Source organism: Seriola lalandi, unplaced genomic scaffold, assembly GCF_002814215.2.
Source record: "Seriola lalandi dorsalis isolate HSWRI2012SDOR001 ecotype SW California unplaced genomic scaffold, Sedor1 jcf7180002053464, whole genome shotgun sequence".
Taxonomy (NCBI): Eukaryota; Metazoa; Chordata; class Actinopteri; order Carangiformes; family Carangidae; genus Seriola; species Seriola lalandi.
The window spans coordinates 153,104-163,314 of record NW_019524017.1 but is presented as its reverse complement, the minus strand read 5'-3'; the positions used below and the strand labels follow the sequence as shown (position 1 = coordinate 163,314).

General features: G+C 39.8%; 1 protein-coding gene across 2 annotated transcripts; it reads right to left on the bottom strand.

Annotated features, from left to right (window-relative positions):
* Window positions 1-779: 779 nt before the first annotated feature.
* LOC111651171 (ras-related protein Rab-35) lies at window positions 780-10,161 on the bottom strand. 2 transcript variants are annotated; one of them, XM_023401131.2, is made up of 7 exons: window positions 10,002-10,161; window positions 7,554-8,457; window positions 5,015-5,065; window positions 3,605-3,728; window positions 3,370-3,494; window positions 2,487-2,611; window positions 780-2,202 (listed from the first exon to the last, which is right to left on the bottom strand). In XM_023401131.2, exons 2-7 carry the CDS (start codon window positions 7,606-7,608, stop codon window positions 2,053-2,055), a joined length of 630 nt encoding a protein of 209 aa, XP_023256899.1. In that variant the 5' UTR covers window positions 7,609-8,457; window positions 10,002-10,161; the 3' UTR covers window positions 780-2,052. The 2 variants fall into 2 exon arrangements, with proteins under 2 accessions (XP_023256899.1, XP_023256900.1); XM_023401132.2 differs by lacking the exon at window positions 10,002-10,161 and adding an exon at window positions 9,627-9,762.
* Window positions 10,162-10,211: the final 50 nt, after the last annotated feature.

Here is a 10,211-nt window from a genome sequence, read left to right as displayed (position 1 = left end):
TCAGGGACGGCAGCCTTTTTTTTGTTTTGCTGACAACTCATTACAGTTTTTCATTGAGCTGCACAAACACCATGTGACAGGTTTCCAGAGTTTTGAGGATGTTATACTGTTTTTTTCTGCAGTGGTTAGAAACATTTACTTTTCTGATTAAGATTTTGTATTTAAAATACTCCAGTACATAAGATTGTCACTGCAGAACTTTGATGTGTAATGAATTATTTCTACACTGAGGTCCTGCAGCTTTTACTTAAAGGATCTTAGTCTTCTTCCACCACTGTTTTTACTTTTTTGACAGTGGAGACAGACAGGAAGAATGGGGAGAGAAAGTAAGGGAGTGACATGCAGTAAAAAATCCATCCAGCTGGGAGTTGAACTGGGGATCTTACTGCTCAGGGTTTTTTGCGCCCATGTGGTATGCACCCAAACCACTCGCCCCCGTTTTAATTTCTTGGAAGCATAGTTGAATTTCAATATATCAGCGTAATCGGGAAAGGAAAAAAAACTAAATTTTTATTGGGTCAGAGTTTTGTTTCTTAAAAGACAATGTAATCTATTCAATATCATTCACCAGTTTGCGATCAACAGCCCATCTTTTAACTGTCGAGAGACTTCAGAGTAGTCAGGATGATTTTCTAGTAATAGGTGCCCAAGTTAGTTTAATGTGTTAAACTCTGCTGCAGGTTGATCATCTTCATAAGAAAATTTTTGAATTTTACATTAATTATTGTTCTAGCTGAAGCACTGGTCCGTGTGCAGGGATGTTTTTGATACAAACAAAGTCTGGATTTATTGCTTTATTTGGATTTGGACACATTTGCTAGGCAACAGAGATTTACATTTAAAAAAACAACAACAAACGAATGACGAACATTTTGGGCTTGTATTTGTCTCAAGGTTACACATACTGTTGTCTTAGATTACTGGCCTCATTTGAGTGAAACAAGGCATACACATACATTGGACTGCACTCGTCACACTGTTAGTGTGTCAAAGTTACGATTTAATAACAACTGCAACCAGTTCCCTTTCAGTGGTAAAATACTTGTTCTGTATTAAGAAAAACAAAAAGACGTCGGCACATACCAGTGGTTCACTAGAGCTAAGTTAAAGGACCAGACCAGTGTTGTTCTATGTGTTAGCTATTTTACTACAGTTACATACACTTCACATCTCACCGCCATACTTCAAAGCAGATTGTAGTGTTTTTGATTTATGAATTTATCAACTTTACAGGAAGCAGTTTTTCTGTTTGTTTCACTACATGAAAATCAACTCCCAGAGACTTGAAACTATTGAGTTGGTTACAACATGCCTGCTCTGACTGTTTCAGTTATGTTATTTCTTTTACAGAAGTCTCACTTTAGCAGAATGTTCTGTGATGCAGTGTTTCAAGCCGAATGACATGTCAAAGCTAAAACTGGAAGGTTAAAGTCATTTTTCAAGCAAAATGCCAAACATGTTATGATTCTAGCTTCTCGTTGTCCTATTTAATAGTAGACTGAATATCTTTCTGGCTCGGACTTTCAGTCAAACAAAATAAGCTATTTGTTGGCACCATCTTGGGCGTTAGGGAATTGTAATTGGCCCTTTTTACTATTTCCTGGCATTTCATATTCCAAACAGTCACCAGATTAATAGATAATAAAAAATAATCATTATGTACAGAAGGCGTCCTGACCAGCCAGCTCCTCCATCTTCAGGCTTCAAAAATCTAAACCACTACAACATGCTTTTAAATTTGACTTGTAAGACATGGGCTAAAAAAACGTTTTTTTAAAAACATCAGAATGGTCCTTTAACTCCTGTAGCCTCCAAACTGCTACATATTGTCAGTGCTGACAGACTGAATCCCTCAGCCTCAGTTACTTTAACAACCCATAGACTGTTGTGTTGTAACTTGGCGTCGTAAAGAGTGAACCGCACAGTTTCCGACTTTTTTTATCTGCAGTTTGAAACACACAACACTTATCTCCTAAGGCACAGTTTTCCCAATCTTCTTTGCTTTTTGTGTTAAGCGATGAGCGTCGAGTGACTTTGGTGTCCATCTGTGTCTCAGCAGCATTTCTTCCCTCTCTTCCTGCGGTCTCTGTCTCTCTGGGCATTGATGTTGACCGTGTCCTTCTCCCGCTCTCGTTCCCTCTCGGCTCTGTTCTGGCTCTGCTTCTTGGCCCGGAGCACCATGCGGGTGAATGCCATGAACATCTGAACAGAGGAACAACAAAACAGACTGAACCTTTACAGCTACTAAAATTGTTCTTTGGACACCTGAGGTTTGCATCCTTAAAAAGGAATATAGAGAAAACATGAGTACGTAGTTATAGATATAAATGCACCGATAACATTGCCCTGCTTGACAAATATGTATATAAAAACTGTTAAATGCAGTTTTAGTAAAGTAAAAAATTCTAAATATTAATTTTAAAAAAAATCAGTGTAAATATTGTAATATAAAGGAAGCCACTGCACGCAGGACATCTTGGAGTTACCTCTTCAACGTTTATGTTCTCCTTGGCGCTGGTCTCAAACACCCGAACGCCCACCGACTCCCCAAAACGCACAGCATCCTGGGTATCCACCTGTTTCCTGGCAGGGTCATCGTTCTTGTTTCCCACTGAGAAAGAGAGCAGGAACTTTATCTCTGCACTTAAAAGACTACTGTACCTTTCTTCTGTGAAAACACTGTTTATGTTAATGGCTGGTACTATTTCAACATTTATTATTTTCACCAAATTGCATGAAGAGACAAAAACCAACAATGAATTTATTCTACCACCATACTTTTTTTTTTTTTTATTAAAAAAGGTCCCATAATGTATAAAAGGTAGCTGTCCATGTTTTTGTGATTATAAAGCAGGTCTAGGTTCTATATTAAGAAAATGAGCCTCAAAACGAGCCGTCAGGACTTCTGTAACTTTGTGATGTCACAACACCAACCTTGCAGCAATTGATTTCTCTGATATTTTTTTTATTAGATCACTCAGAAAACAATCAGCCAATCAGAAGAGAGGCTCAGAGCTTCTTTTTGGTTCTTAAAACCACAAATATATCTCCTTACGGATCAACACTTCAAATAAAATACCAGAAAAATGTAAAATATGGGACCTTTCAAATAAACATATTGAACTTCCTGTTTTTGTTTTTTTTAGAATCTCACATTTTAAACTTTACAGAACACACAGAAGGAACCTTCTAGTTTTGGTTCCTGGGTCATAAAGAAGTCCGAGCTCCCAAAGCTGCTCTTTGAGTGAGCTGCTGCACAGGGCGTCACACTGTCCCACCAATAAATGTGAGAATGTTTAACAGTATTTCACCCTGCAAATAACATGAAATTATGATTCTTTCAAACTCTCATTAACACTGTTGACTCACCTAAGATCTTGCAGACGGTGTCACAGTTCTGGGAGATTTCATTTAACCACCTCTTAACATTGACAAACGACTCTGGATTCGTCACATCGTAAACAATAATGACACCGTGGGTGTTTCTGTAGTATCTGGAAAAGGAAGGATGAAGCAGAATGAATTGGGTGATAAACCACCAGGTTAAAATCAAAGTGAGGAAAACTCCTGAACATAAAACCAGTTTTGGTCTGGAGATGATTACGTTGATGTGATGGTTCTGAATCTCTCCTGCCCCGCCGTGTCCCAGATCTGCAGCTTCACCCGCTCTCCTTCGATGTCGACTGTTCGGATCTTAAAGTCAACACCGATAGTGGTGATGTAGCTGCCTGCAGGAGAGCAGCGAATCATCAGAGAGCAGCACACACTGTGCAATATGTGAGGCACATTACCTCCATGCATCAGTCTTTGTCTCATGACAAATACAGCAGATACGAGCTTCAACATTTCCATCAGAATTAGCTTTTTGTCTGTTTTCTTTTGTCTAGCCTACATTTTTTGTCACATTGAATTTGTCTGTGTGTGATGTAATCGGTAAGGAAACGGACCGATTACAAACATGGTACAGTAACACTATAATAGGGATGGGGGCTCTGTTGGAGTAGGACAGAGGGGGAGGGGACATATTGTCTTTGTTCAACTGCCTCAGTGATTTATTACATTCTGTATGACTTTAAATACCAAAAAAAAAAAGACCTGGACATTTGTCTAAGATGAGGGTCATTCATACTCCAAACCATTCAATACATGGATTAATATCCATGTTCAAATAGCTGCAACACATGTAGATTTATTACTTAGCCTGTGTTTTAACACCACTGCAGTGTGTGGAGCTGTGGCGCGGCCACTCCAGTGTGTGGTTGGTAGAAAAATTATAATCTACACACTGCTCTTTGCTCCCTAATGACTTTTATTCTCTGTTTCAGTCAGTCAGATCTTTTGTCTGATTGTTTATTTGTTTTGTGTTCCAGTTGTTTTCCCCTGTGGCTGATGGTCACTTCAATGTTTTCTGAAAACAGTGAAAAGTCTGTTGCAGATTATATATGTATATTATTCTTATAGTGTGATGTATATCCACCTAATGAACAGATTTTTGGATGCTTTTCCTCCAAATGAAATATTAAGCCACAACATCAAAGATTTTTCATTCATAATGGATTATATATGTTGACACCGTGTTATAAAATTAACTGAATGTGTCAAATCATCTGTGCTTGAGGAAATTACATTTATGATGCTGATGGTTCCAGGACTGTTGGAGTATGTATGAACTTACTGACTGAGATCTACCTCATTCTCCTATAGCGGTCTGCAGGGCCTGTGGGTGGAAATGTTTTCATCCAAATTGGGGATTACATCCAATCGATATCTTTGAAGAGGGCTGTTCTAAATAAAAAGTTCCATGTTCTACATGTCCACCCATCCCCCAACATTTGTTCAAAAACCTGCCTCCTCTGGAGCTCCTGACAGGTTAGAACAGCTCTGATAAACCCTGGAGATATGATGACTTGTCTTGATAAAATGCTTTTACATGTCTGGTTTCCTAACATGGGGAGGCTTGATAAACGTGAGTCCTGGTATTACTTTCATGTGACTTAGATTTTTGGTAACTCACCAGAGAAGGAATTGTCTGCAAAGCGGAGCAGAAGGCTGCTTTTCCCCACATCTGAGAGACAAACAGAAACCAGAGGGAAAGGATTAACAATAACTGTGACCATTCAGGCAAACCAGTTATGTCTAAAGTTTACTTTCAGAATGACAAGACCATCCCATCCTGAATGACAGCTTCCTTCCAGTAATGTCATAAACTAAATATGTGGGTTAGGTTAGCAGAAGTGAAACTAAGCATGAACTAAGGGCAGGTTGGACTCGTACTTAAAATGTGTGATTAAAAAGTGGCTGACATCCTGACAAAACCTGAATAAGGTGCTGAAAACAGCCCTGAGAGAACCAGTGGCAATTTGTTAGAAAGAGATTTGACAAAAACCAGAATGAAGCAGGAGCAGAATGGGAAGTCACATAATTACTAACACTATGTTACACTCAACAACAAAATTGTCTCGCTAAGAAACGAACGGTAGTAATTGAGGATGAAGACATTCAACTTTCTTTACAATAAAGGGGCAAATGTCTGCAGGCAAAGAGGAAAACATTTCACGATGATCCATCACAATACTCAGGATTTGTACCACATCACTATAGAGTCCGAGAAGTGACAAATGTCACTAACAGGCTGCCTGACCACTCAGAGCATTTTTGAATCCATTAATAAACAATTCAAACAGTTTGTTTAAATAATGCCAGTCAAGCCAGATCACAGAAAACCAGAAACAAACTGTTGTAACTTCTGACTATCTGTCCTCAAACAACACTAAAACCTAAAGAAAATGTGTCCTCATTCAAAAGTGAAACAGACTAATTCTAAAGATAAAACCTCCTCTCTCCATGACACCGGGAATCATTAGGAAACGTTACAGGAAAAACTGTTCAGGGAATTGTTCCAGTGAAGGAACATAAATCCATGATGATAATATCACTGGGAATCCACCTTGTACATAAATAAATCCTCATAGGTCAAATGTAAAACAAGAACAGAAAACCAGCTTTGAACTGAAAACATTTCAAAATGTCTGAGAGGTGTAAATTTTTAGAATAAAAAAGGACTCCCTCCCATAAAATCTCCCTGAAACCATCTCCTCAGAGGTGAATTTTTGGGGCCACTGAGCTTTCACCAGTACCACTGGTTACTGGCTGATACAACACGTGTAGTGTTTACAATATGGTGGACTGGAGCAAGTGCTCACAAGTGTATCTAGACTCCCCAGCAGTTATACAATGAAATCTAATCACTGCACAAAAATAATTTCCTGCAGGGAGGAAGGTGATCTACAATGACTCAGCATTTCCTGCAGCGGGTCTAAAAACAGATTTTTTTTTTAATGCCCCCAGTCACAATCATAATCAGCTTTATCATAAGAACAAGTGGGGAAAAAACAGATGTTCTGTGACTTCTTACTCTCCAACAACGACAAGAGTCTGAGCCAGAATTTGATCTGCAACAATAAGCAAATAGGAATTGATAAAATAAAACAATTCCCAACAGCAGTGTTTATGTTTGATACCAAAGCTCTGAGGCCTGTTTCAATATTCCACAACAGTGATGTCTGAACTGCTCTGAAGATCGAGCAGTTTGAAACTTAAAACAAAAAACGACTGTTTGACAGTGTGATTCAGTCTGTGGTTTTCCGTGTCAGAACTTGTGACCTTGATCCTAATGAAATTCTTTTAAACTCTGATAAATATTTTTTGGTGTTATTCGGGCTTTAAAGCAGAGAATGAGAGAAATGCCAAGTTTTTCATAATGATGCAGATTTTTTTTTTTTTTTTTTTTTTAAGTCCAGGTTCAGGTCAACAGAAGCGCAGGCACATGAAGGTTACAATTCCTGACACAGATCATTATGGTGGTACAACAGACTACTGTTTAATGTGGAATAATCAGCTGTAGGTAATGTGCTGAGGAATCCTCAGAAAGCTTAATTTTGCCATCATCAGAAAACAGGCTCCTCTGTCAGAGCACACGTCCACTCCCTGCGTGCCCTCTCTCACATGAACGTCTATAAATTACTAACTTCAGCCCTCTTGATAAAAAATCTGGAGGTATCTGAAAAAATACCATCAATCTGAAATATCTAATTACCTTAAACCTCACTGAACCTGTGGTTCCCATACTGCAGTCACATATGACCAGAGGGAATTTGGAGTAACACTTATGTTAAATAGACCATTGTCACAGTCAAACACAGATAAAACTAATAATATGATTAATTGCTGAATTGCACTGCAAAAACTACTGGAACAAAGTTAATGTTGTTCGTTCCATCTGTGTGCTTCCCATTGCCTGCACACTAACAACTAATGAGGACCATGCTTTAAAAGAATCATGCAGTTCATCTTCTTGATGATGTTATTTCAATGCAAATCTACTTGGTTCCTTTTGTTACTCGCTTCCCCAGTTAACCAGCTGATACAAATCTTGTAGACTTTGGGAATCACTGACTTATATTCACTTGCATGTAGCCTATTAATGCCATTTGTCTCCTCTGGGACTCCTCTGGGAAACAACCTGCTTTGTTAACAACTCAAAATGCACTAACTGGAGTCTCCAATGATGAGCAGTTTAAAGAGATGATTGTAGTCTTTCCCCGCCATCTGGATTGGCCTCTTACTGTATTTCCAAGTAAAATCAGTTTCATAGGAGGAAGTGATTCCCTACTCTTCCCAGTGTTGTTTGTTTGTTCCACCTCCCAATGCTACGAGCTCAAAGTAGAGCTAGAGTTTGTCCAAAAATCACAGGTGTTCCCCTGCCGATAAGAGAACATTTCCAGTTGAATTTCTCCACTTTTCAGTTTTGATTTATCCTTAAAGTTCAAATGTTCACATCATTCTCTTTGGTTTCAAAGTGAAACCACAGCAGCCAGCAGAGTATGGAACATTTCTCGAGAGCTGTGCATTTATGATTCATGCTTGACGGCTAAGACTGGTCGCATGGCTCCACCTTAGTTCCAGTTCCACCCAATGAAACTCATTCAGGGTATTTCCAACTTGTGACGACTCATCGATTTTGACATCCACAGTTCTGTCAGTGCAGTGTGGACACTCCCTCCTGTCTCCTTTGGATGCAGTCCAACATTGAACGTAACGTCTTCACAGAGGTCTACGCATTTAAACACTGATAGTCACTCATCTAAAGCTCCGTGATAGAGGGGTGACATTCTGTGGTTATTGCTCTGACAGCCAAATGGACTGGTTACTTGACAACTGATGGTAAATCCAGTTATTGCTCACTCATTAACTCCATCCCTTATTTAAAATAAGTGAGAAACTAAGATGTTCCTCTTTTCACAGCATTCAGTGGTTATATCTGCTGAGGTTCCTTTCAGTTGATCCCTTAATTTCGCTTCAGTTCCTCTGGTCGTTGGGTAAAATGTCAACCATTCCCTGTTTCATTACAAGAGAATGGTCTCACTTCTCTCTTCACCAGCCCAGGTTTAATAGGTGCTAAACAAGAAAAGAGACAAAAGTAATATAAGGTTAGACCAAATAACATCAATCAAGCAGCTCACCACAGTTCATTTTTGATTACTGTTTGCAGTGTGTGCCCCTCCTTACGTCCCTCCCTGTTCTTCAAACAACAGCTGAGTCACTAAATATAACTTCCTCATCCTGCTTTATCCACCCCCATCCTATAACTTAGCTGGGTAAGCTAGGAAGCAACAACACAGGCTCCTTGACTGACAGAGTGAAGCTGAGCTAAATTGGGGAAGTAGAGCTAGGCTAGCTAACAATTTTCCATGAAAACAGGAAAGGCTGCCTGTGAAAGTGTTTTATGGGACTTTGCTAATGTGAGCAAATCTAGCCCCAGTACGCGATGGTTTGCGAGCAGAGCCGGCCACGAATCCCTGTATAAAAACTTTACATTAATGATTCTTTGCATATTAGCAAAGGTTATCACATTGTCCAATACAGTTACAGCTCTTGTTCACTCTTTCATTGATCACCCTTCAATTCGGCCCACACCGACTCCCCCAAACTGTATTTGTTTTAATAAAAATATGCAATTTGAGAACGAGTGTTTGCCGGTTGGCGAGAGTTTGGCCGTGTGTTCAACTGAGGACGACGACGACAGCTTTATGACGTGCAGTAAATAAACACTGAAATTAGCACACAATCAATATTTGATTAATTAAGGTATGAAACCTGCTGTATGAGAAGGAAAAAAAACCTTGAGTCATTTAATATGTGGTAGGAGCACTTGCCCATAGACGAGCTGATTTTTGCAAAGATTTTGAACGTAGTTTGGCGTAAAATTCCCATCCATCAGCACAGGTCCACAGCGGGACACCCACGACAGTACTGGTACAACGGAAGGTTTACATGAAACTGATGTCTAAATTTCGTAAAAGGAACAACGGTAATCGGAATATGTTTCATTAACTTGGTTGCAGTTGCGCCGTTGAAGCAAGGAGGCTAATGTGTGGACAGCTCACATTGTCCGATACGTTCTTGGTTTGGGAGAACTAAGCCAAACTTCCCATGGAAATCAATTACTTTTCGGAAAAACATATTAATGATGCTACATCTTAGCCTGAGTTACTCGTGAAGACACAACAATAACGGATTGAAAGTCGTTCTTCAATTCGGCACACATCAAATCACGTCATACTCACCCGTTAAACCACAAATTCTTCCAACGGTCACGTAAGTCTCAGCTGCCACAACATTTGCCGTAGGAGGTAATCCACGAGAGCTATGAAACAGCAAATTAAATACTATTTTCTTCGCGTTAAGCGCCAACTACTTCAACCGGAGCAACAAAGAAGCCTAAAATAACCCATACAAAACCGCTTATGTGTGTTTTTTAGGATGGGCAGTGATGTTGATAAGCAAGAAAACGCTGCAACTTCCAGGATCTTTTATCCAGTCTGGAGTGACGGTCTCTGGGCCTGACCCTGGCCTGCCACTGACTCGTACTCAACACCCAAGACGTCAGAAAACTTCTCTCCTTGGAAAAACTTTGAACGACCCTGATTATAAAAACTTACTGTGGTCGTCTGGTGTACTTGGTGCTCGTTTGGTGGGTCATGTTGACAGATATGCGGTAGACGTTGTTTTCGTTCCGGTGAGGTCCGCTGGATCACCGCTCCGGTCGGAATGTCTCCCCGCCGACCACACCTGACTGTGTGCAGCTGATGACCCACTCTCATCATCTGGTGCTGCGTTCAAGTCATGTGGGAAAACCCCAGATTCTGTGC

What these genes read in the sequence shown, in the direction of transcription:
- LOC111651171 (XM_023401131.2), bottom strand. Translation starts at nt 7,608, where the DNA reads ATGGCGGGGAAAGACTACAATCATCTCTTTAAACTGCTCATCATTGGA. An exon ending in TGCAGACAATTCCTTCTCTG is followed by an intron (nt 3,729 to 5,014) that starts GTGAGTTACCAA and finishes GCTCTCCTGCAG; the next exon opens with GCAGCTACATCACCACTATC. An exon ending in CACCGTCTGCAAGATCTTAG is followed by an intron (nt 2,612 to 3,369) that starts GTGAGTCAACAG and finishes TCTCTTTCTCAG; the next exon opens with TGGGAAACAAGAACGATGAC.